Here is a 27,591-nt window from a genome sequence, read left to right as displayed (position 1 = left end):
GGAAGTCACAGGATGAGGCAGAGGGCCGAGAGACAAGGTCTCCCTCCCTCCATAGTGCTGCATCTGATCACCCTTTGTGAGAACGATGGCCCAGGGTCTTTGGCAATGATAGAGGAGGGAGAGGCTCAGACGACTCTCCCCAAGGAAACCAAAATTATTTAAATTTTCTGAGCATCAACAGCCTGCTCAGTGCTAGACAAATAAAAAGGATACTAACCCAGCCACAAGTAGCTTACAAGTTAGTGTAGACAATGTGGGGACTGAATCAGTGATCTAAGGAATCTTGCAGAGTTCATTGTGACTTTGTGGAAGCAGCATATTGAAAGGAAGGATTTAAAATCCTTGAGAAGTGTTTTGGTGTGTATATGAGGAGGCATTTAAGCATTGAGGGCAACATGACTGTGAGGAGCTAGAAAGGCGGCACATGAGGGAGATGTGGAAAGATATGAAGGGAAGAGGGATGGGGAAGCAATGAGAGGAGAAATATAGGCAGGAAAGCAAGGCCCTTCAGGAAAGGGCAAACAGCTGGAAGGTAGGAGGAAGCCAATGAAGCAATATGAAGAGGGGAGTGACATGGCCAGAAGCATGGAAGAGGATGGGATGGGCAAAACTAAGCACAAAGAGGACAAGCAAAAGGTAAGCCATGATCTGGCAAGAGAAAGACACTGCAGTGATATTCTGGTTTTCATGATATCAGTGTAATGTATCTGTGGCATGGCAGAAAATTAACCTTGGTTAAAAATTGATCTGGAGTATGAAGGCTCATGGGCCAGATGTAAGTATTTAGGTACTTAAAGATGCAGATAGGCACATAGTGGGATTTTCAAAAGTGCCTAGGTATTTAACTTCCATTGGAAACAATGGGAATTAGGGGCCTAGATGCTTTTGAAAATCCCACTAAGTACCTATTCGCATCTTCAGACACCTAAACACCTCAACAATCTGGCCCCCATATGCCCTCCTGGAATGTGACATAAGGTTTACATCTCAAATGAGCAGAAATTGCAGAGATGATTTTGATGAGGAAGCATGGAGAGCTAATCCACTTAAATGGATGCCACTGATTTCTGAGGGTCAGGGAATGTGGAGACCCCAACAAGCTATCCAGCCTTTAACCCTCTTCCCCCAGCTAAACAAGCGTTCATGAGCCTGGTGCATTCATGGCAGAGTTGTTCTTCTGTGGCTTCTGAGCAGGTGTCCTTCAAGATGGAGCACCTTTTCACCTTTTTTGTAACAACCGGTAAGCAGGAAACAAATAGAGACAATATGACTGGGGTGGATATGCTTCAAGGGGCAAAGCCCCAGAAATTTTGGCTGCTTAAGGGAGAGGAGGAAGAGAGAAAGATTTTGCTTTCCCTGCCACAAAGATATACAAGCTGGGGTATTAATGGATAAGGCATGGCCCAAACAGAATAGTACTTTAGCACCCATCATAGAAAATTCTGGTGCAAAGGTGGAAGGAGTGTGTTAAAGCTCCAAACACCAAGGCCAAGAATTTTCAGGGGGACTGGTGTAATCCACACATCTCAAACTGGGAAAAGGCCAAGATCCAGCAACAAATATATCTACAGAGGCACATTGCTGAATTCTGATAATCTGGATTCATACTTCTAGCATGTAGCGACACAATGAAAAGTAGACAGAAGCTAATATGTCAAAGGAAACTCCATACTTGTGGTGTGAAATGCTTTCTGAGTAACATTAGCCAACATTAGAACCTCAGTTTTCTAGTGCAAAACCTGCATTTTATTAAAGACTAGTTTGGAAGGCCCAGTCAAAAATACATTGTGCTCAGTAAAAATTAACCATTTCCATGCTGATAATTACGGTTATCACAGGATTTTTTTTCTCTTATAATATTTACAGCAACAATAGAAATTGTACAGAAGTTAAGAATGGAATACATGCCCCAAAATAATTGATACGGTGTACCAACAACATGATACAAAGAGTTGTATATAGACACTTTACACATGGTTTATTAACTCGTGTGAAGTCTTCTTTACATACCCAACACATTTTAAAATCAGTTTGTATTCAAGGATTAAAAAGGTTAAACACAATATCACATCCCTTCCACAACAGAAAGTATGGTAAATTTAAAAGTTTGTGCGTTTTAGAATTTCTAATAGCTGCTAATGAAAGTGGGTAATTTGTTACCAATAAATTTGGAAGTTTGGAAAAACTACCTCCACAATCTCATACTTTTGGCATAGCCCCTTTCTGCCAGGTGGTGAAAAATATCATCATCAAATTCTCCAAGCCTTGCTCTTCGGCCATCCCTCTTTCTTTGAAACCATAAAATTCAATATTTGACAGTGGAGATCTAAGCAGTCCTGAATGGTTTTCTTAACAAATCAACCAGATTTACAAATGCTTCAATGGAATTTCCAACAACATTACACTTTCAGGGAGGATTTCAATTCATGATCATTGTTCCACATAATCCAAATTTATAGGTCAGAAATTACTCCTTTTGTTGAGACATATCCTTTCATATGATGCACCTAAAATAGGAGTACAAAAACACCTTGCTGGGGGAGAAAGCAAGACGAGGACACAATCTATACTTAGGGCTTAGCCTTTTACTAAACCGTGATGCACTCTCTCTGTCATCTGATTTATATCTCAAGAGCTTACACTGAGAGCTTCAGATTCATAGATTTTCAGAAATTCATATTCTGTGCTGCAGACCTGCTTTGGCTTTGGCAACTAGAGATTTAATGGAATCAGTTACTGTGAGCAGCCCCCCTCTATTTCTGAGGCTTTCCTCAGAACGGACAGACAGACAAGGCCATGTGAAAGCTTAGTCCGGGTGTTTTTTTTATACTGTGTTCTAACTCATCATAAGGGTTGATTTTTTTTGTCAAGGGTGGGGGGACGGAAATGGGACAATGAGATAAGATTTCTTCTTTGGATGAAGTGAAAAATTAAACTGAAGAAAATCCTGAGCAAGTCTAAGGATAGCTGTCTCTGCGTAGAGCAGCAAACCAGGGTGGAGTAATAGATAAGGCCTCTATCTCCCTGATAATCTGCGCTAGAGCAATAGCAAAGAACAAGGCAACTTCAATATTTGAAAACTACATGGAAATAAATGGAGGGCACAAAGGGAAGACTGAAAAGCAGTGCAAAGATGACATTAGGATTCCATGAGAGTAGCTGAGCTGGCTTAGAGGTTTTTAGAAGCACATCCAGATGAAGGCCTATTGATGCTCTGTTATTAGGCTCCTAAGAGCACATAATTCTCTTATGTTAAAGTGTAAGATGGAATACTTTATAGACCTTTTCCTGGAAAAATTACAACATTTTATAAGTCAATGATAAACTGAGGGCCAACTAAGCAAACCCTGACCACATTCTGTAAAAGAGGAGGTAGATCAACTCCTAGAGAGGACAGGAAAGGTCCAGAGCTATGTCTCTGATCTCTTAGCCTTTAAGCCACCAACTCCATATTCAGTCTCTTGGGCCGACACCCCAAAAGTCACGTGCAACTGGCTATATGTTTTGAATTACAATCTGCAGAAAGGTTGAGATAGCAACACAGGACATTGTTTTAATGGAGGGAGAGGATCCAAACGGACAACATGGAGATGGCTGACCCTAAAACTGATCTTGCGCATCTTACATTTAGTCATTGTCTCCAAGAGGGCCTCTTGCTCCAACCAATTGACTGAACACCAAGATATCCTTGATCATGAACAACAGCCATGCAGAACTAACTGCAGGTACTCTATAACCTAAATCTATGAAACTTATATCTTATACATTCAGGAGGTGTTAAAGTAGGCCACTCAGCCGAGGGATTTTTCCATCAAGAGATAGTCTTCCCCCCAAAATTGTTCCTATGATTTGGGTGCTGATTGGTGAGAGAAAAACTTTGCAGTTCTCTCATAACATCTGACTCAAAAGGACTTTATGCAATGATGCTCCATGACTGGAACCTCTTCCTAGAAACACCCAAACTATGTATAAAAGAGTTTATTCAAATTGCTCCTTAAATATCCCAAAGGCTAAAAGTTAAATGGCTTTTCTCCTCATTCACTGCAAACCCGTTTATGAAGTAGTCAACATTATGACACAGACAGACAAAGGAAGTTGTATGGGCAAAGGCACCTGTTCCTAGAATAGTATCCTGATTTGAAGGATATTTTAGAAATGGTTAAATAGGGCACTCTACCTTTCTTAACGTCTCCTGTGCCATACTCCCTTCACTGCACACACTGGGCCTATTTACATCAACTCTACGACTGCAAAGCTGAGTGGTACACAGCATGGTCCCCTTTTTGGATGTCTGGTATCTGCCAAGAGACACTGAAGAAATTAAACAAATGTTCACAACCAACACAAATTAAGCAATACATCATTATGGCTATTCAGAATATTCCTTGTGGGACTGACTGGGACTCCAATGTTTCTCATAGCTCTTCTCTCACACACAGTTATAGTTCTTATATTATTAATTTGATGTATACAAATTTAAAACTTGCCTGACTCCCAAATTGTTTTAGGATCATGAAGAACTGTAACCACAATAGGAGCCCAATTGACTTTCTGGCTGGTGGTCACCCTTCAAAGATTGTCAATTTTACTTTAGATAAATAACTTCATCTCCAACCTTAGCTAAACTACATTGCTCCTGTTATGAGGAATGCCTAAAATACTGCAGATTATTTAAAGCAAGTGGCAAATTTTTAAGGATGACCACCGCAGTACAGTAAACTCACACATGTAAGGACTTGTGAGGAAAATAAAAATCTAGTCTTTATTTTGTGGCTTTTCAAACTTCCTTGATCAGATGATCTTTCATAGAGACCCAACTGGAATGCTTAATAGTGGCGAAAAAGTCTCAAGCCTCTGCAATAATACCAGCCCACCTCTTCAAAGGCATAACCACCTTTTCTCCCAGAAACCTATGTGAGAGAGGAAGGCAACAATGTCTGTAAATTATCTGAGGATGAATCAATCTGAGGCCTGTCTTTACATTGATCTAAGACAATGGTAGTCTGTAAACATGCATTCAAATTCAGAAACATTAGAACCTACACATCTGGTTCAAAAGCCTGGATCTGATCCGGCAGCAGAAATCGGCGTTTGAGGTTGGTCCTGAACTCTGTGGGTTGGGAGAATTTGTAGAGGCAGCAGGTTGACTTCCTGAAGCAGAGAGTGCTACCCACTGTTCTTCTGAGACCACGACCTCTACTCACACTCAGAACAGTGATGGTGCTCCAGAGGGAACAGTGACCCCTGAATGTGCTGGTGGAGCAAAGTGTCTAACAATTTCAACCAGCCCTGTACAATTCTATTTGCTCAGAATATATACCTTTCCCCCTCAACAGGTGAGTACCAGATAATTAGTTTTTTCATTATCATGGTCAAAAGGGCAAAAAATCTGTGTCTCCAGATTAGCAAATTTTCATGACAGTTGTGAAAGGCTAGTTTAAGTCCATGTAAAGAGTATAAATTTTAATTGAAAAGAGGTTAAGTGCCTATTTTTCAGTTTACAAGAGCCAAACTCATAGACAAGTTTAGTCAGCTTGAGTTATATAAATGACCCTAATTAATTCCCGTGAACTTGTTTCTTTTATGTTCTCATTAGTGACACCATCATAAATCAAAACAAGTTGGCAAGGAATGGAAACTTAAACCCTAATTTAGCAGCTTTATTCTTAGTAAATCCACTGGATATATAATAAAGCAAAGTTAGACCTAGAGACCAATAATCTCAGTGAAAAGCAAAGCTCACACTTGAAAAATCGTTTGCTCTGTAATAGGCTTTTCTCTACTCAAGAGTTAGCAAATCTCAATTATCCTAACAAGATTCCTTTGGGAGCCTTAGCCAAATTGTATTAGCAATACACTAAATGTTGGGAATTTAGGCAGGGTTAAAAATATGGGAACATTTATACCAACACCAGTTCGCAAAATGAGAATTTGACTTTCTTTCAAACAGAATTACATACATTCAATACAGTTTACTGATCAGTTTTAATTTTTCAAGGTTTGTAGAAGTTTCTAAAGAGGAAATTGCGGTACAGGATAGAGAGATCTCGTAAATTTGGACCACTGAATAGTCTGTATGTTTTCTGGATCACATTTGAAGCTGCAATAAGGATGTTAAAGGACTGACAGTACAATTAGTAATCTCTCTTATTTAGCTTATCGCATGCTGAGGGGAAATCCACTGGAGGCTTCTGTTCTTCCTATAAATCTGCATAATGGCCCAATGTGATTATCCAAGCGTGAAGGCCTTACCAGCAAGGTAAGGCGGCTTTTAGAGGCAAAATGCAAGTGATGTATTATTTAATGAAAAAAGAAGTTCTTATAAGACTAAAGAGCCAAACTCGGACACTACCAGTCTTGCAGACATTCATACAATACTGCTTAGAGCCCCACTCTCAAACTAGAAACTGCATTATTGTCTACTGAGCTTACCAAGACATAAAAAGCACTGTTTCACACCCACCACATGTATATTATATATAATATATAGTGTTTATATATTACATATATCAGATAAAATCTGAAAAAACAACACATGCACATTTCTTTCAGGCAGCTGAGAAATCAAGAATTCTTGCTTTGTAGTCTGCAAAACTTGTTACCAATTTGTTTTTTTGTACTGTGAAAACCTGAAACAGATTGTACCCTCTGAGCCAGATTTTGCAAGTGTTGGTGTCAATTTTGTTTAATGTTCTTAAATGCATTATTTTGGACATCACCTCCTTTTGCAATGAAGTAGGAACTCCAGATGTTACTAGATGGCTATTTTTGCATCTATATCTGTGGATGAATCAGGACATTCATGCTCATCTTGACTTCTTTTTGGAAAGGACAGAACGTCTGTAAGAACAACTGATATATGAAGACAACAGGCAGAAAGTGAGCTACACTGCAGACGGATGCAAGAGTTGAACGAATTAGTTTAAATGTAGGAAAGATTGTATTGTTCTGACACTACAGCCTGATGCTCCTCTCACCTACACCAAGTTTATACCAGTGTAACTTTTCTGACTTCAGTGGACTTGCTCCTAATTTACACTAGTGTGAGAGGGGAAATCAGGCCCTACACTTAAAATCCATTGTTATAAAGGCAATCCCTTTTCCTTTCATAATCTTCTACAGGAGACTGAAACCTCACATCTAATATTTTGTAGAAACTGGAAACTGACTGCGAATGGGAATATTCCGATAGCGAGCTACAAGGAGAAACGAAGCTGCCCGGCACCATTCCTACCTCTATCTGAATATCATTATTTTAGTAGCTTGAAGTATATCCTGAAACAGGAAGGAAAAAAAAAGTGCAAGAGCATTTTAAATTTAAATACAAGATTTATCTTTCTAGTTAGTAGACTTTTAAACCAAGTGTAAAATACATAGATGCATAAAAGCTTATACCATGATTTGCAGTGTCACGCTATGTGTAAGTGTCACAACTTTGGCATGTCACTTGCAACTCATGCTAGATTTCTTTGGTCTTCACCCTATTATTAAGTGGAAGAGCATCTGCTTTAGCTTGTGGCAAAGGGGCACTTTCTCCCTTTAGAGAACGATAAGTGATACCAAGCTTTCTATTCTCTTGATGCAGATGCATAACTCCCGAAAGCTAAGTGCACATGTAGGGGAGAATATACCACATTCAGATTACTGTACAGTTCCGCAGTCTCTTACATTCAGCCAGTAACTCCAACCAAATAGCCAGTATAACGTTTTGAAATGATTATACTTTTGTTTGCTACCAACAGCCGTGCCTATAGTACTGCGCTCTCATAGCTGAGCAAGATGCATACTGTTACAGTCACACTTATATCCACATTCAACTCCCTTTTATTAGAAGTATAATACTGCACTTTATATCACAAATGTATAAAAATATGGCAGATAGTGTCATAACAATACTTTTCTTTTAAATGAGTATATTTAAAAAATCAGACAGTTATTTACCATTTATATATATATATATATAGAGAGAGAGAGAGATAGATAGATAGAATAAAATACTCCTGATGCAATATATAAATGTTACTGTTAGTTTTTATAGAAACTACGGTAGCTGTCGCACTGCTTCACAATGTTTCAAACAGCTCAAAATAACTTTACATTGTAACAGAAGAGATATGATAATAACAGTACGATATTAGTTCATCATCAATAAATATTACAAATCCTATCAAATGTGGAAGTTTAAAAAACAAATTGGAGACATACAATTCAATGTTAACCCTTAACAGGGATACTTGTATCACATAAACCCCACTGTTCTAACTAGGCAGCAAAATATGTAGTAAGGGCATAGGTCTAGACACTAATTTCTTTTCACCCCTCCAAGTGCCAGTACATACTTAAACTCTCCCAGCTTTCAGACAGAGATGTGCACCGAGCTGGAATGTAAATGAGACAAAATGGCAACACATTTCTTCTCCCTGAACTGCACACTATCGTCCAATGAGATTTCTGGTGACTGGTAATTAATAATTCATCTGGTTTTACTGTATGATCCCTGACTGTCAGCGTGGTGCCAGACGGTATAGCCCCACAGGTACATATTGCACACTTTTAGAAAGCTGAAAATACAGTCTTACTATCACCAGCACCACCACCAAACCCTCGCCTCACATTCCTGTGTTAATTGGTGTACGATCGGGAGTGCCATTACAAGGCCGTCTCCTTTAAATCATTCAGATTTGGCATTCGGGATCGGTTTGTTCGGTTATACGTGGGCCCATTCTGTCCACTCTTGGAAGGCAGTTGATCAGAGTAGGAAGTCCCGTCACTAGCGCTCCTGTTCACCGGAGACACATGCCAACTTGGTTCTATCTGGCTTGGTATCTGAAGCGTTGGCCTGCTTTTTGGTTGGGACTCCTGACGCACGTTGCTGCTGCTACTGGAAGTTTGACTTATGGGGTGAATTCGCACTTCAGAAAAAGAAGCTTTGGCTGGCTGACTTGGTAAGGGCTGGAAGCGGGATTCAGAGGGGATGGAATGATTTGAGGAGGAGGAGAGATGTAACAGCTTCCGAAGGGATTTTAAAGGTTGGCTCTGGAAGACAAAGAATGAGGGAAACGTTTGGTCTTATGCCCTGCTGTTATACGAGCATGCCAGCCTTTCTGTAGGAAAACTAGCTGCCTTGGGCATATCTTAAACTGAACCAGCTTAACTTTAAAAAAACATCAGGACTTCGTCACTTTTACTGTTTACTAATTCTGAATATTTCATTTCAATCCACTGACTAGGACCCACTGTACAGGAACACGGAAATACACCAAGTGCTTGGTGGGTATGATCAGTATCTACCATTGCTGCCTCAGCAGTTGCGATCGCTACAAGCAGAAAAACTTTTGTTCCCACTGAGTATTTTTTTAAAACATGGCAGCTGCAATGAAGTTCTCCTGTCTGGTTTTGAAACTCTAGGGGGATGTCTACATGAGCGCTTAGTTCACAGCAAGCTGGGACGTAAGCTTACCCGACACACTAAGCGTCCATGTGGAGGCTCCTGTGTACTAAAATTTCTGCAGTGTGCTTTGATCTGCTCCTGTTTCAAAGTGGAGTGGATCAAAGCACACTAGAGAACTTTTAGTGCCCAGCAAGCAGCATGGTCCACATAGACACATAGTGCATGGCAGAGTAGCATGGGGTAGATTTACACCCCAGTTTGCCTCAAACTATGTGTGTGTCTAGACAAGGCCAAATATTCCGGTTTTGTTTGAGAGCGTCTCTAATGCAAAAACATAACCAAAGCTTTTGCAGCCTCAAAGGTGGACACAGGGACTATTATGGCTTCCATTCTGGATTTATAGGTAATTTTTGCCACTGCTATAGTCCTATCGGTATTGCCCCGAATCCAAGGCTTGGGAAGGGGAAAGGAAGAAGATTTGTGAGGTCCTTCCAGCAGGTGATATGTACTGTATAGATTGTAATACACTGTTCTTCTCCCTGTCTCATGTCTCTTACTTCTCAAACAATTATGCAGAATGGTAGCCACATGACTGAGAAGTGAGTGGAGAATAATGGGAAATGCAATTTTTCTGTCCACTGCAGAAAAAGCCTGTCAAGACACCACAGTCAGAGGTTGAACGGAACAGAAAATGTCACTTACGTGAGTCTGGATTTCTGTCATCTTCTCAGGATGCCAATCCTTCTGCCTGCTGCTCTGGAGATTGGAAGAGTGAATGGCTTTTTGTAATGCCAAAAGATCCTGACCATCACTGCTGGGCATCTGCAACATAATAGTAAGCAGGGGATTTCAGTAGGTCCTTAAGAAAAGGTGTAGGAATCATCCCCCACTCCTAGTTAATTATACAAAGCAGGTGAAGCCCACTACTGCAGCTGAATTGCACTGTCCTCTCAATATTTTCCCGCATATTAAAAGGATAATATTTGTGGCTATCATGCAGATTTGTTACAACCTCAACCCTTAAAAGCATTCCCATGCTGTTAGTTGCTGGAAGAGAGAGCATTTTAAAAAGCCTATAAAAAGACCTGCAGTGCCTTATCCTCATTTCAATAGCATTCCATATTGCAGTTAAGACCATGGGCCAGTTCTGTAAAGCCAAATTTTGTCCTGGATGAAAACAGATCAAAACTGTATTTAACTGGGTATATTGCTAAGTCTTGCTGCTACAAATGCAGGGGGACCCTATTCTCAAGTTCAACGTATTTGTGTGTCTGTAAAAGTTGATGAAGAATATGTAAAGCTTTTTAATATATAGGGGATTTACCTCATACCACAATTCCATGGAATAACAGACAAAAACAAAACCACCACCATTTGATCTCATTAAAAAAAGGTCACCAGTAACAATTAGAACAAAGAAAAATCCAGCCGCAGCACAAGCTAATAAAAATTGATCTTTTAATGAGCCTGCACTTACAATAGTTGATTGATTAAATTTGGACATAAGAGAACAATCTGCAAACAAAATATAAATACAATTTATAAACCAAATTATTTTGAAGTTTATGTTTACTGGTCAAACAAAAGGGAAAAGTCACTGTTTTACAGTGTAACTGATTTCAGGAGAATTTGCCTTCTTTAGTCTTAGTCCCAGGCTCTCCCTCTCTTAGCAACTGGATATATTATATTTTGAGTATATCTTCGACTACTCAATTATGAATCCTTTTTATTAGACGTACTCTGATAGGACTGCTGATTGTATTTGAATTCATGGAACTGGTCCAAGATACTTAACTGGCTTAAAGAAAATGTGACCCCATGAAAATATAATACATGCTGCTGTAGTCAGTAAAACAAGTTTACTGGAGCATTTTTCAGTGCTACTGTACTTAAAAATTAATACCATGGGTAGAGTGACTACAGGAAGCTTTTTCAAAGAAGAACTATGCTTTAAATAATTCTTTGAATTAAAAAGAGGAAAGAGGGATTTCTTGATGCTTGGATTCTCCCCGTTGGTTGATTCTATCTGCAATATAAGATATAAAAACTAAATGCATAAATAGGGCTTCAATGACACGATCTGTCCTTGGCATATTCATGCATAAATGGTACTTTTAAATATTAACAATAACTAACAGATCCTATACTTTCTGGACAAGTTCAAATTGACTGCTATTCTGAAGAAAAGGATGCCTACGAAAGGAATCCCAGGTATCACTAAACCTTTATATATGTAAAGAATTTGCAAATAATAATGAATGTGTGTCTATGTTCAGACTGATCCTTCACAGGATCTACAGAGCCTGATCCAAATCTTATTCCAATCAACAGAAATCAATCATTTTAAGACTCTCATTAACTTCAGTGGACTGTGGTTCAATCCCATAATTGTGGCAATGATATTTTACTAGCAGAAATATTACTAGAGAAGTTTGCATCTTCTGTGAAACTGTATGTAATATTTATTTTCCAGATGTACAATTAATAATAGTAATATGTTTTAACTATTTTAAAAATAAACAAAAGCATTAGTATTTCTAATTTGGCTGAAAAGAGTTTGGGACCTCAGATACAGGTTTGAATAAAACACCTTTAAAAATGTATTTACAGTTGCATGATTACTGGCTGACATTTTGTTTCTTAATATATGAGAATACAACCAGACGTCATGACACTGGGTGCAAGTAAACAAACAACAATATCCACGGTCAAAAATCACAAATGGGATACCCTTCCCTCTCAATGGAAATCTGTAAAATATGTGCAGTATTATTTTGCCTATAAAGGAAAACTTGACAGTGTAGTATTTTAGACTGTATAACATTAATTAACAGAAAGACAGGCATATTGGTGAAATTCAAGGTTTTTAAAACAGCTCAGCTTCTAGTTTCTAGCTAGAAATTGTATAAATAAAGGACAAAAGATTCATTAGCTGGCTTAGCGCCTTTAAAATCTTATGGTCTGAAGATTCACACTATTTGTAACTCAGCAAATTTTGACGAAAACAAATGATCACCATGCAGGGTGCTCAAATATAACTGGCTTTCTTCGAGTACATTGCTTCTTCAGAGCCACACCATGGAGTATGTGCCATAATGCTACAAGATCTGGGTCCATGTGGAAAGCAGCGACTGTTGAGAGTGCACACAACCCCTCATGTGGATCAAAATGTTTGATTATAGATTATGAGAGGAGCCACGGAGGCTTTAATTATCCTCAGTTCCTTTATGCTACATCAGGAAGGATTCCAAGCAAAAGAGAAAGGAGAGTGGGTGGGAATGGCTCTGCAGAGACACTATCTTTGTGAGAACTCCAGTAATAGGCAATTAACCTTCCTTACTCCTTCAAGAATTGCCTCTGGAAAACACTACTCTTGGGAGAACAATTATCAGGAACAACTCTCTGCAGGAGAAAGGGTCAGGATTAGGACAGGAGATCTTTGGCAAAATGAAACTTACCAAAAGACACAAAGTCCGGTAGTGCCCAGCAGGCCAGAGTGTGTCCTGAAGCACTGTCAGCTCACAGAGGCACTGCTTGCAGACAGATTTCTCAGACTACAATTTGTAGTGCCTCAAATGAGGCTTCAAAGCCCTGATCTGCATTTGGCTGTAATTGGTTTATTCTGAAGTAGACATGTGAATTTATGTACTTGCCAGAGTACATGAGACCTAAGAATCTCAGAAACGACTTGATTTGCCACGAGGCTGTATCCCTATGAGCAACGTGTATTTGAATGTCAATGAATTTTTCTTGTGGTAGAAAAGCAGCTAACACTGCGTTGTTAAGAGTTTCTGCTACAGAAGCCAATCTCTGCATGGAAATGAAGGTAGCCTTCTAGTTTATCCCAACCCCTAGCTGCTCAGAGTAGGAAGAAGATAATATGCAGAGAAGAGGAGATTGGGCCTTGAGAAGCTAGTCATCCAGATAGGAGTAAATAGAACATCCTGATGCTTTAGGTGGGCTGCCTCAACTGCCTGGTATTTGGTGAAAATTCAAGGAACTGTATCTAAACGAAACAGGAACACCTCACACTGAGTACTGTCCACACATAACCTGAGATAATCTCTATGAGCAGTCCTGTTAGAGATACAGAAGCAGGAATTGGAAGAAATCCTGGTCTGCTCATATTCTGAGGCCTGGTCTACACTGAGGGGGGGAGAGAATCGACCTAATATACGCAACTTCAGCTACAAGAATAGTGTAGCTGAAGTCGATGTATCTTAGGTTGACTTACCTCGTGGCCTCATGGCGCGGGGTCGACTGCTGCCGCTTGCTGCAGTGCAGTAGAGGAGTCGACGGCAGAGCAAATCGGGGATCGATTTATCGTGTCTACACTAGACACCATAAATTGATCCCTGATAGATCTATCACTACCCACCGATCCAGCGGGTAGTGTAGACGTACCCTTAGATGATTTCCCACTGCCTTAAACAAACAGAGTGGCACACAGCCACTGCCTCTTTCAGTTCACTATCAGAACAGATTGAGTACACAGATATAAGGGAGCCAACAATGCCAAGAGGTGAAGGCTACTGATACAGGGACTGATGTAGCCTCAGTGCTTACCTGTCGGATCCAAAGACCCAGTTGGAGTCATTAGGTCCCCAGATCAGGTTTTATGGTTCTTATCAGACTCTGGCTCCTAATCTGTGCCACTTCTTATTAAGAATGGAGAACAGCAGAAGTAAGCACTCTGTATAAGACTTGTAGACCCTTGTATATTGACTTTTTTGGTGCTCTTAGATCAAAGGGCTTGATTTTTTGAATGCTTTATGTGCAGTGCCATCTAATGCACACTGTGTGAACTCCTGCACAGGTCTTGGTCTGGAAAAGGTTGACTCAGTGTTTATATGCTAGGTTTTCAAGGTCTCTATCAACATGAGATAGAGACACTACTTCCTTGACAGGTTGAACCAGAGTAGCGTAGAACCTGTGCAAATTCAGCATCTCTTTAGGAAATACCCTTCTCACTAACCACCACTTGTATCCAGCGTGCTCATCTGTCACGAACATTTTACTACCACATAATCACACTTTTTAGATCTAAATATTTTACCTGGGTCTGTCATGCAACAGATCAACTTTTAGCTGGGCAACAGAACAGACATGAATATTTCCATACCCATGAAATAGCATGTACAAATAGCTTGGAAACACACATCAGCACAAATCTAACTAGCCTTCATCAATACTAACATTCATTTATAAAAAGGGGGATTAAATACTTTTAATTTTTGTCTTCAACCTACAGCTAACATATAAACTAGATAAACAGATAAAAGAGACAGTGGACTGATACCACAATATAAATTAATCAAATACATGTTTGGAAACCTGCAACTATGATGGTAGGAAAGGAACTGAGGGCATTTGTGGGAGAAGTCCCTTATATAAATTTGAACCATGATCCTAAGAAGTGTATGCTGCACACAGCCCCAAGGTCACTTACTTTCTCCGAGGAGTGCGCTATCAAGAGTAGCGATCTGCTGAGCCAGAGTTCAATGTAGAAATTATGTGGTGTCAGCTGATATATTGCTGCTAAAATCATGGCAGCTTCCCTTTCTCCCACATGATATCATCTAGAACTCTGGCCCATTTTGTGTGATGACGACAACAGGCCTGTTTCTCCAGTCATTCACAGTGTAAACCAGGATGATTCCACTGAAGGCAATAGTGTTAAACAAGTATAAATACTGATGTGCATGAGAGAAAAATCAGACCCAGAGTGTTTGTATTTCGTTAGCCCAGTTCAAAAGGTTTATTTATGCATCACGCTGCTGATTTTGTAGCCAAAACACCAGAGAGATAGACAGAGGTTGTGATGAAAAATACTCTGACATAAAATTACTGTAGCTGTGGCTACCAACCAGATTAATCTCCTCTCTCCCAACTTTCCCAAAACACAGAGTAAACTCAGTTCTGTCAGATATACATTTGGAATCCTTGGCTCTGGAAAGGATCTGAGGAGTGTTATGAGAGTAAAGATCTGATTTAAAAAAGGTGAGACCTCTGCTTCTGTATAGGACCTGCTCTAACTCCCACTGAAGTCAGCAGGAGTCTTTCCATTTCTTTTTGAGGAGTTAGATCAGGCCTATAAGTAACACTGAAGCTGACAGAAGATTGATATGTTGCAAGTTGTGACACTATTAAAGGACAGTTTCTAATCTCAGCTCCCTAGCGTGTATCACAATAGATCCACAAAACACTTGCCATTTGTTTTTATTTATAGACTTTTCTATCATGATTGTAGCTCCAGTATCTGATCATTAAAATATTTATTGTCCCCATGTCCCTGTGAGGTAGGGAAATATACTCTCCCAATTCCTAAGAAGGCAAACTGAGGCACAGAGAAATTAATGACTTGCTACAGTCAAACTGCAGGTCTCTCCAGAGCTTGGAATCAAGCTCAAATCCCAAGTCCACTGCCTTAGCAGTGAAACCATCCTCCCTCTCAAACCAACATAGCAGAAGATACTTCTAGATGCATGGTGTGAATGATCATGTATCTGAGATTAGAATCTGACCCTACCAATTTAATACAAACAAACAGTTTACAAATACTCCAATAATGATACTCTCTCCAAACACCAATGCCTTGAAAGTCAAGTATAGCCATTATGAGTAACATGCTTCTTTCCTTCTTTTTTATTTACTAGACGAAAAAGTGTGCTGTTTTCCATAATCTTTGTTTACTAATAAGTATTCTCATCCCAATCTCCCTAGACTTTTCCATCTTAAAATTTGGCAACATTAAAGTTGTTCTTTATTTGTCAATGTTTTTTTTACTTGAAGTCACAAACAAAAAAGTTTGCAGCAAACAACAATTCAATCACTCTATATTACTGAACTTCTGTTCACATACATTTTACCAGTCAGTAGTATAGGCTGTTTTGTGAAGCACACTGACCTAATTTTTAACATTTACCCAATTTTAGGGCCTGATCCTGAGTTCAATTACGTAAATAGGAGTCTTTCCAATGGACTTTGGATCCGGATCTTAGTGTACAGTATGTAAACAGTATAAGATCATTATTCCAATATGGCTTTGCAGCCAGCTGATGATTCTGTCACAGAAACATTTCAGGGATCTTAAATGCTGCAGCTAACTAACTACTGATGAGTAGTAAAGCTTGATCTCATGAGTGAGGCAGCCTACATATTTACAGTCCATGCAGACGTGAAGAAAACCTTCTAGGTGTAGTTGGGTGTAGGGCAATCTTATCTGCCTAAGTCTGAAGACAGACATCTTCCAGCATCTGATACTGCCTATAGTTTTGCCAAAACAGCAGCAGAGTGGCTCCTGGCGAATGGGAGCTATGGAGTCGGGGCTCAGGGCAGGGGCAGTGTGTGGAGACCCTGTGCCTAGGAGCTGGAGGGACATGCCTGCTGTTTCTGGGAGCCATACGGAGCCAGAGCAGGCAGGAAGCCTGCCTTAGCCCTGCTGTGCTGCCAACTGGACTTTTAGCGGCCCAGTCAGCAATGCTGACCAGAGCCACCAGGGTCCCTTTTCGACCAGGCATTCCAGTTGAAAACCAGACCCTGGCAACCCGACCTGAAATGTAACAGAATTCCAAGGGTCCTGGATGCAAGCAAATAAATGTAGAAAGTATAGCTTCTTAGCAAGTAAACATTTGAATAGGCAAATAGGTAAATCCTGAACAGGAAAAGAAGACTACTTCCACAAGTTAAAAAGCTAACAGATGTACACAGGTATACCCACACATAATATAACAATACAGCAATGGTCTAGCTCATTTTATGGTGGCAGCTCCAAAACAATGGAAAATATACACTATTTTATAAACTACTGGGTATACTTACAGTTTGAGATTTCTTCTTTTTCTTTTTTATTGCCCTGAAAAAACCTTGTTTCTCCTTCTCCTTGAGTTGCTCCGACTGATTTTCAGGACTTTTCCTAAACATGAAAAAAATATATTGTCAGAGAAAAATCTTTGGATGTTATGTCATCATAGATCATCTTTGGATTTCAGGTTAAAGAATGCAGATATTTTTAAACCAAAGATATTAAAAATATTTTATTACTTTATGGCACAAGGATTAACATAAAACTAATAGCTTTCCATTTAATTAAGAATGTTTTATCTAAGGACACATTGTTAGGTTAAAATGGTTAACTAAAAACATCCAAGGAGGTACTCTGGGGTACTTTAGTTTGTCTAATTTTTCAATTGGGATTTTATATTCAAACTAAAAACATCACAGAGAAGATATTACAAAAAAAAAGTAATATCTGAGCAAATATACAAACAACTATATCAGATAAAATCAGTTCTAATTCACCCATCACTTGTTTGAGGGTCACAAGAGCTGTAACGATCAGGAGACAAACAAAAGATTGTCTACAAAAATTCTTGAGCTTTGCTGACATGGCTCCAAATTTATCATCCCGGAAGCTATGGAGATCCATTGTTGTTCACTTCTACAGCTCCTCTTAAACCTTTCTTATGGATGGGTCTCTCTCTGGATCATGGGACACTGCTGGCAAGTGAAGACTGCAATAACTCCAAATTTCTGTGGCTAGGACTGAATTTTAAATTTCAGGCTCCCAAAAACTCTGATCCAGAGCTGATCAGCAACAGATTACTTTAAATGTAAGGAAAACAACTACAAATTTTATTTTTCATATGGATGAAAAGGCTAGGACATATCCCATGCTCAAAGTATGTTCATTATATCAGAAGTTAAACTCAATTTCTGGACATTATATATTTACTATATAAAAGCAAAGTCAGATGGGAATCCAAATACAAATGTATGAGGTGTCTAAAGGCTGTCACAAATTGAATTTGCTGAATAAGATTTTTTTTCTTTTTTTGGGGAGGAGGTGGGATCAGTTTGTGATGTGTAGGAAGAAAGGAGAAGTGGACATTTGCATAATTTGTGATTCTAGACCAAACATCTACACTAAACCCTCCTCTCTAGAATGCTCCTTCTAGATTTCAGCAATATGCTTTTCATTAGAAAATTACAAAGCTATAGTTAGCTTCCATGAAAAGTCATTAGTATAGTATTTAATGACTAGATTCTTATACAAATTTAAAATACATCAAATTACTAAGGATTTCCACTCCATCCAGCCTTTTGCATTTGGTAATATAGCAAAACTGCAGAAAGGCTGTCTTCTAACTATTCACCCATTTAATGCAGCCTGGAAGAAATCCAAGAGTAAACTACTGTCATAAATATAAAGGGAAGAGGTTAAGAAGCTCTGATACAGTACTATAAAATCCTCTTACCTGTAAAGGGTTAAGAAGCACAAGTAACCTGGTTGGCACCTGACCAAAATGACCAATAAGGGGACAAGATATTTTCAAATGTAGGGCCGAGGAAGGCAGGGGGGGAGAGGGGGGAAGAGAAAGGCTTTGTCTGTCTGTGTGATACCTCTACCTGGGGATAGATCAAGAAAGCAAGCAATCCAACTCCTATAGAGTTAGTAAGTAATCTAGCTAGAAAATGCGTTAGATTTTCTTTTGTTTTTGGCTTGTGAAAGTCTCTGTGCTGGAGGAAATGTGTATTCCTGTTTTGTGTCTTTTTGTAACTTAAGGTTTTGCCTAGAGGGATTCTCTATGTTTTGAATCTGACTGCCTGTGAGATTATCTTCCATTCTAATTTCACAGCAGTGCTTCTTTTACCTTTTTTCTTTCTAATAAAGTGCTGTTTCTTTTAAGAGTCTGACTGATTTCTCTTTTCAGAGTAACAGCCGTGTTAGTCTGTATTCGCAAAAAGAAAAGGAGTACTTGTGGCACCTTAGAGACTAACCAATTTATAAGACCCAGGGGTTTGGGTCTGTGATCACTTTGTAACCAATTGGTTAGGATATTATTCTCAAGCCTCCTCAGGAAAGGGGGTGTAAGGCTTGGGGGAATAGGAACTCCAAGTGGTCCTTTCTCTGATTCTTTGTTAAACCACTTGGTGGTGGCAGCGTACCCTCCAAGGGCAAAAAGTTTGTGCCTTGGGGAAGTTTTACCCTAAGCTGGTAGAAATAAGCTTAAGGGGTCTTTCATGCGGGTCCCCACATCTGTACCCTAGAGTTCAGAGTGGGGAGGGAACCCTGACAACTACTGACAGCTTTATGGATGCCTTCCATCACAGAGGTAACTTAACATGGACAACACACACAGCTATTGACACAAAAGTATGTGGTTTGAAATAGTTCCATCTTCCCTAACTTGTAGGCCAAATCCTTAAAAGTACAGAGTCCACGCCACCAGGCTGTGGACTGAGCAAGTTGCGCTGAGGAATCCTCGGCCTCACCCTGTAGTATGCAGGGTGCATCTACCACCATTAGAGAGCTGGGGTGTGAGAAAACAGGACAGTTTGCTGCCTGCCATTCCTCAAAACATGGGATTTAAATAACAAAACTGACCCAATGTAAATTGCAATCCCAGTGACCAGATCTATACCACTCCACTGGCCCATATACAAACACTTCTGTGTTGCCACAGAGGTTGGCCTTATAACACACTGGGTAACGCAGAATTTCCTGGCATGGCTTTTCTGCCTCCACGTCCCATGTAAAGAAGAGTCACTGTCTATTTGGTTTTGATTTTGAAGATGCGATCATCTTAAACACTTTTGGCACCATTTTTTCAGGGTAATGAAATATTCAGATGTTCTATGTTCTGGCTCCCATCCTTGATTCACTGCATCCAGGTCAGAAAATGTCTGCCTGTAGCAGCAGAGAAGACTGGAGGGAGGTGGAGCTCTATTCTTCACTTCCTTCTCCTCTATAAAGAGTAGGAAAGTGATGGACAAACAGACTGGTCGGTACCTGCCCTCTCACTCCCCAATCCCTGCTTGCTTAAGGGGCCAATGGAGTGGCTTTGCATGAATTAGACTGGTGCTCAACTCCTGAAACTCATATTGTTTATGTTGTTGTCTGACAAGCTTTGGCCTTGAACAATGGTTGATACAAAAAACACATGCTCATTATATGATATGAGTAAAATAAGGAGGTACAAAGAGATAGCATTAAAGCAGAAAGTCTCAAATCAAAGACTTTGCATGGATTAAAAAAAATAGAACATTTTGATTGATGAGATGAACACCAGGACATTTCAAGGATCCAAAAGAAGTTATTGAGACACTAGTCAATATAAGAAAAAACAGGATTAGCCAGGTAAAAGTGGGATGTATAGTCACTCAGTGTTGCCAACTCTTCCAAGTTTATGACAAGCCTTGTGATATTTGGTGTTTTTTCTTAAAACCCCAGCTCCTGGAAGTAAGCAGTTACGTGAGAATCACAGCTTTTTTTTTTTTAAAGTAATTTTCTAACCCTTATGATTGCAGAGAAAAACCTGATCATGTGACCAGAGGGCACCCTAACAGCTCAGAAACCAAAAGGCAAATAAAAACAACCCAATTAAAAAAAAATAAAAAAAGCAACAAACTTCATAAATTTGAAGCCTGTCTCATGATTTTTGAATGCTTAGGTTTGGCAATACTGGTCATCTTGTGTGTTTTGGCTTCACTGAAGAGATGGATGTGGGGACAAAAATTTAAAGTAAACAGCAGAGTCAGACTCTACTGCTCACATGTAAGGGCACCTGTCATGTGCAGGTGCACTGAGCTGGAGCGGATGTGGTGCAGCAAGCATGCATGTACAAACAGGCCAGCATCCAGCTTTCACAGTAGGCTGGGGTCCTAGCTAATGTGCTCAGTAGTAGTTCACAGCTCCAGAGGCATTGCTGCATGCATACTGATGGTACGTCTCCAGACAGACGGTACTTCTACACAGCATTTTAGAAACCACACTAGCGAGTCTCAGAGCCCGGGTCTACAGATTTGAGCTCAAGGGACTTGTGCTATGGTGTTAACAGCAATTTAGACGTTGTGGCTTGGGCTGGAGCTCGGGCTCGGAAACCCACCCCCCTCCCTGGGCTTCAAACCTTGAGCTCCAGCTCAAACCTCTACACAGCTGTTATCAGTGCCATAGCATCAGCCCCACGAGCCTGAGCTTGCAGACCTGAGCTCTGAGACTCGCTGCCACGGTTTCACAGCACAGCGTAGACATACGCACTGTCTCTCACACGTCTGAGAGTTCGATTTTGTCCTAATCAAAAACATTTTTAAAATTTGTATGAAGGTTTCTTTGAAAAGTGCTTAGCACACATGGCCAGTAATTAATTCTCAAAGCTAAATACTGACTTTTAGGTTAACTTTTTTAAAAAATAGAAGAATAATAGTTATTGAGTTACTGTAAATGAAGGTAAGACATCATCTGAAACTAGCAAACTATTTTCAATACCAGTTCTCTTAAGAGCAGGATTTTTTACTTTTTTAAATTAATGCCCTTGTCCCGCAAGATCTAAGGCAAAGATTTTGCACATGGGGTAAAAACATAGCAAATGTTTACTGCCAAGTTAAAATCACTTGAAAAAGGGGCTTCCTAGTAAAAAAACAGACACACAGTCTTATCCGTAGTGGTACCACCAGGTGTCACTATAAGAAATACATGAAATGCAACAAGACGATGATAGTGCATGGCCTCAATAAGTAAATCATTTATTATGAAAACAGAAATCACATCACTTTGTGCAATTAACTGTTAAACTTTTAAAAGTGGCTGGATCAGAATTCCCTGTACTGGTATCATGTATGCTTCACTAGCTTTATTTCCAAGACAGAATCCCAGTGCCTACAGGATTTTGGAAAGCCACTGTAAATAATATAAAGAGTCCTTTTCCTCTCTCCTCAGGTGCACTTCTGGCTTCCTCTTTCCCATTATAATGGGCAGTGTAATAGGGCATGACAACATTCCAAAAGATTAGAGTTCAAAGATCAGTATTTACCCGAATTTAAATATGTGAATTGTGCACTATTGATAATGCCCAAGGAAAAGATTAGCAAACAAAACCATGAATGACTGAGGAAGATGAAGACATGAAATATTGACAATTAGGATGAGAAGTGAGGACTGTAGGCACAAGTGTGAGGGCTCAGACACCAGGGAGTAGATGAAAAGAAAAAAGGCAAATATAGTAGGTGAAAATAGGGCTTACTTGATGCATATGAAAGATTTATGCAGGAAATATGAAAGAGAAATATATATATTATCAGGTGATGTGAACAAGATCAAGCTATGCAGAGTTGATAAAGAGCCAGATCTTCAGCTCAAGTAAATGAGTGTAGCTCCACTGAAATTATAAATCTGCAGCTCCTTGCAATATTCTAGTCAAATTCCAGAAGTGTAAAGAAACTCTGGTCTTAAAAACTCATGGTAGATGTCTATAAGCCTATGACACTCTTCAAATGTCAAGTTGGTAAAACTTCAGCCCACAGTTAGGAATTCTTCGAAGTGACGGTAAGAAAAGTATGTATTCATTTTTGCAGAAAGGTCGCATGTAATAAAGAAGATGTGACCAGCCATTTGTCATCAGGGCACAGAAAAACATTCACTCCTACATAAGGGATCTCACTAACTGAAGCTCCCTACAAGCCCCCAGATGTCTAATATGTGGCCATTTCAGAGACTTCCAACATACCGTTGCATAATTCAACACAAATTATAGCCTGTAGTGAAGAGAGCTGTAGTAGTAGTACGGATAATTCAGGTCAAGACTGGGGTACATTGGTAGAGCTATGCAGGTAACCTCACAGTGCAGGCAGGTAATATATATATCTGGCTCGAGGCCAAGCTATTACTGTCATTGCATTAGTTCCATGAGAATTAAGAGAAAGAGGGCAAAATATCTACTCTCATAAGTGGAGAAGGAAACAGAAAAACCCAAGAATTTAGAGGAATATAAAGTCAGTCTAATAAATAGAAAAGTTCCCGATAGGATGAAAAACATGTTTTTGTTTAAATCAGGTTACCTAAGTGCAGAGATAATTTAAGTCATTTAAGAGTAAATCCTAATGACAATAGACAAGTTCAGCAGTATAATGTCTTTAATTTTAAAGATGCAGGACAGTGAAACTAGGGTGGACAAATGCATACATGGACAAGGGAACATCTGTGGCAGTTCAGCCTAAAAATTCACTAAATCTTTGACATCAGAAAGAGGTAACAAAGAGCAATAAGATGAGTGAGAAGCAATATCTTAGAGTAGTAGGAAGTTCAGGAGGATTACACATTCATTCATAACTTGAGATGAGTTTTCACATAACTATTATGTATGCCATTAGAACATTAAATATTTAGTTCATCATAAAATGATGTAATCAGAGTGATGTTCCATTAAAATAGAGTTATTAACATTTTTACATGCAATTACAGAATTTCCCCCACAAAAAGCTATAAAGTAGAGAAACACAGACTCTACATTAGTGAAGAATGTGATTAAGTTGCACTTACAGCAGAGAACAATTTTGCAATATCATTAAACCATTGCTAGGACTTCTCACACAGAACCACGTGTGCCGGTACTTTGGAGTTCGTCCATTATATAACACTACATTTTCCTTTGTAGCCACTGCATAGTTAATACAATTAAAGATCTTACTAAAATCTTGCAAAAGATGTAATGGAGTTTGAAGGCCAGTTAGCTCACTAGTGAGAACCAACACCATTTTTAATCATGTAAAGATAAGTCACAATCCTTTCTAAGAGTAATACTTATTTATATTTGATGTAAATTATTGTATTTGTACAAAACGGTAGAATGACAAGATTTTAAGGGCTAAATAATTGTCAATCATCAAATTATGTTTTTTCCTTTTATTTCAGGGCTGTTAAGTTATTGGTGCAACTACAGAGGAATTAATTCCTCTGTTATATGATGGAGTTAGATTATGTTTATTAGTAGGAATACAGAAATCTGGCACATAACATACCTAAGAAAGGTAACTGAGTATACAATTTTCCTCTAAAAGTTTCTCTAATCTTTTAAAAACAATGTACAGCGCTAACAGAGAAGGTTTGTCCTGTCCTCTCAATAGCAAGGATCCATAGTTCTGTGGTGTATGAGCAATCACCACATGTAGAACAATGACTATATTCTTCATAAATACAGTCCTAAATTATACATGAAGACATGCATTTTGGACTTTTCCATTCGTCTGCCACTTGCTGATTCTGGAATCCACAAATGGGGCTAATGGCCTTGTATGCCACACTACATACACACACTCCCTCTTATCTTCAATCACAGATGACATATGTTGGGTAATGGAAAATTCAGAGAAAAATACACAAATATATTAACATTTATATATTTTTTTAAAATGCGTTTGCTGGAATAACTTCATGAGATGCTCCCTGAGGATCCAAAAGGGGCAGAAATCATGCAGTATTATTTCAGTGTGGGCAAAGAGAACATGCAAGGGATGTCTGCATGCCAGAACCACAACTACAGGCAGCAAGGGGATCACAGTAACGACTCCTTTTGAAAGAAGTCTAATTGAGGCCGCTCTTTAGCGGTCTCGCTTGCCATATTACCCTGTGTACGTCTGTGTAAACAACAACTCACCACGGGTCAAAGGTAGTTTGTCTTTTTGAGTGGTTTGTCACAGTGCTGCTGTCTGCTGGCAGTGCACTGCCTCTGTTTGACACACTGGTTTCAAGGAATGTACCCTCTGGACGTGGAGATGGCACTGCAAGAAATACCAATAAGCAGAATTCATCAGAACAGCTTGCTGGCTCCAATGACCTTCAAATAGGTCTCTAGATGGCTACTGAAGACCGATGTATATAAATGTGCTTCATTTAAAGAATGGATTTTGTCCTTTAGTAAATCAAAGAACAGATTTGAATCTAGGTCTCTAGAGATGAAAGGCTACTATACCGTTGCAATGCATCACCCGGTCTTTAATAATTAAGATTTTGTATTATAGAACACTCCCATCAGTTAAAATGGACACGATACCATATGCATATACAGACTGGGAAAGAAATTTTTCTGAACACAAAGACAGTTCATTAAATATGTCCTTGTGTGTTGTATATTGCTAAATGTGATCAGATACTTTGGTGATTAGAATGGTATATAAACCCTGATAAACTCCTTAATTTCATTGAGTTTATTTTTTCCCCAATCCCCACATAAGCAAATTGTCTTGTGTTCTGCAAAGTATTATACTATGTATGCCTTGTGAATCAGCAAAAGTTAGTATTTGCAAAAAATACTTTGTAGATATGCACTGTAGTAAAAGGAATAAACCAGAAGGAATCTACAGACTTAGTACTAGCTTGGTGTTTTTTTTTTCCAGTCACTCTTTTACTTATTCTTGCATAGCTCAGAATATCTTTCTTAGTGCTATGAGTCCACTGTATGTTAAAAATTGGTTAATTGTTTAAGGCACATTGCAAAATTACCTCTGTAAAAGCTGCCAACTCTTCTGGGAATAGGGTCATTATACAGAAGTCTATTTTCTTTACTAGAGGCTCCATCCTCTGGGTGTGGATCATGATACGTTCCACCCTAAGCCAAAGAACAAACATCTGTTAAAAACAAAGGATGACACTTGTACTCTTCTTCTATGACATGTCACAGCATAAAATCCAGCCACAGTTTATCTTTTGTTTTATGAACCGCTGCTATAATGAAACCCAACACTATGCAACCAATTACTATTGGATTTTGTTTATAAAAAGACAAAGCTGGCATTAAAAAAAATATTTGCCCCAAAGGCATAATATTATGGATTTGAAAGTGACTCAGACCTCAGACTTTTGCCGTGAATGAAATGAAGTTGTAATATCTCTGGAAGAATCTTTAACTGCAGGTCTTGTTAGATTCATCTCTGGTGGGATCTGGTCACTCTGTCAAAAGCAAATTAAAAAAAGCAAATAGGAAAAGCATGTGATTTATGATATGTGCATTATAATATCATTAGCACTTATTATGTATTTTATGGTAGTGCCTAGAGGCCCCATTGTGCTAGGCACTGTACATAAAAACAATAAGCAACAGTTCCTGCCCCAAAGAGCTTACAATCTAAATAAACATGATAAAAAGTGGAAGAAAGTACTGTTATTTCTGTTCTATAGATAGTAAAATGAGATAAAGAGAACCTGATTCAGGAAAACATTTTAAAGTCCAGGTCTATTTAGGAAAGTCCTTATGCGTGTACTTTGACTTCATTGGGACTTAACCACATGACTAAAGTTAATCAGATGCTTGCAGGGCTTTCTAGAATAACATTTTAAGTGACATTTGTAAGTGACTTGCCTATGATCACACAAGAAATCTGTGATGGAGTCAGGAACTGAACCCAGATTTCTCAAGTCCCAGTCCAGTGCTTTAATTAAGCATAAAGCCACCAAAAGGCATGTCTGACTAGGGATGGGTCAGTTTCTTATAGTTAGTTTTGAATTCATTGATCATTGTGGGTTCTAGAGAGCAACTAAAACATCACTGCATTTTGCTTAGAAGAGGCATTGTGCAGAGTCCTGGACACCAGGTTAAAGTCTTAAATTGTCGAAAGCAGGACATAAAAAGTAACAAAAGTTTTGCTCAATCTGTCACATAAAACTGTTTATAAAATAAGCAAAAATTGCAAACCCAGATTGGCACACACTAGATGTGTTTAAACTGGAAGAAATGCTTCGGGATTTTCAAGGCTTTTGGTGTGATTACAAATCTGGAGACGAATACAGGCAATCACCAAACAGGCATGTTGGTTGGTTGATTTTGATAGAGCAAGGCTGCCACCCCACTCTGTACATGGCTTTTCTTGAGGCTATGTGACAACTTGCTGGGAAGAAGGAGTGAGCAGATGACTACTGGTGTTGCATGTCAATCAGCCTCACAGTAATGGAGGTCAGTCACCAGGAATGGATTAAGGCAGAGGCACTAGAGGCTTATGCCTAGGGTCCCAGGTTCTGGAGTTACGTGATTACACCAGAATCTTAGCTTTCATTTAAAAAAAAAAAGAAGTCTCTGGCTGTTATGGTTGTGAAGAATATTTGATAACATGACCCAAGTGTAACCAATGGAGCAATGTTTGCCTGACAGCCTGAAATAACGGCTCTCAGACGGTGAACTAATGAATGTATCTCAGTGGAGTTATTAACTCTAAGATCTGCTGCTGTGGGTGGCAGGGGTGTGTGTGTGAGGAGCTGCCATGACACCTTCAATAGAGGATTGTATATGTATCAGGAGAGAAAAGTGCAGAGGGCTCTGCTCATTCACCCAAATACCTCAGCAACCAAGCTGTAAGTACTGGGAGGGCGGGGCATCCTGCTGCCACATTGCTTCTCCACAGGAGAAAAGGGGCCTCATGCTGCCATTCCTGGT

At 39.2% G+C, this 27,591-nt stretch overlaps 1 protein-coding gene across 4 annotated transcripts in view; it reads right to left on the bottom strand.

Moving 5' to 3' along the window:
- Positions 1 to 1,737: 1,737 nt before the first annotated feature.
- Positions 1,738 to 27,591, bottom strand: part of CDKL5 (cyclin dependent kinase like 5) — a 215,503-nt gene continuing 189,649 nt past the window's right edge. For 3 of the 4 annotated variants that reach the window (XM_073356542.2, XM_073356532.2, XM_073356572.2), the window contains 7 exons: positions 26,016 to 26,114; positions 25,668 to 25,773; positions 24,823 to 24,946; positions 17,213 to 17,306; positions 11,295 to 11,417; positions 10,094 to 10,213; positions 1,738 to 9,036 (listed from right to left, as the gene is read on the bottom strand). In XM_073356542.2, coding sequence (XP_073212643.1) covers positions 8,650 to 9,036; positions 10,094 to 10,213; positions 11,295 to 11,417; positions 17,213 to 17,306; positions 24,823 to 24,946; positions 25,668 to 25,773; positions 26,016 to 26,114 — 1,053 coding nt within the window. In that variant the 3' untranslated portion in view covers positions 1,738 to 8,649. The remainder of the gene's footprint in view (positions 9,037 to 10,093; positions 10,214 to 11,294; positions 11,418 to 17,212; positions 17,307 to 24,822; positions 24,947 to 25,667; positions 25,774 to 26,015; positions 26,115 to 27,591) is intronic. The other variant, XM_073356562.2, reaches the window with a different exon arrangement.

The sequence above is a fragment of the Lepidochelys kempii genome, chromosome 1 (genome assembly GCF_965140285.1).
Source record: "Lepidochelys kempii isolate rLepKem1 chromosome 1, rLepKem1.hap1, whole genome shotgun sequence".
NCBI classification, from domain to species: domain Eukaryota; kingdom Metazoa; phylum Chordata; order Testudines; family Cheloniidae; genus Lepidochelys; species Lepidochelys kempii.
This window is presented reverse-complemented; position numbering and strand designations above follow the sequence as displayed.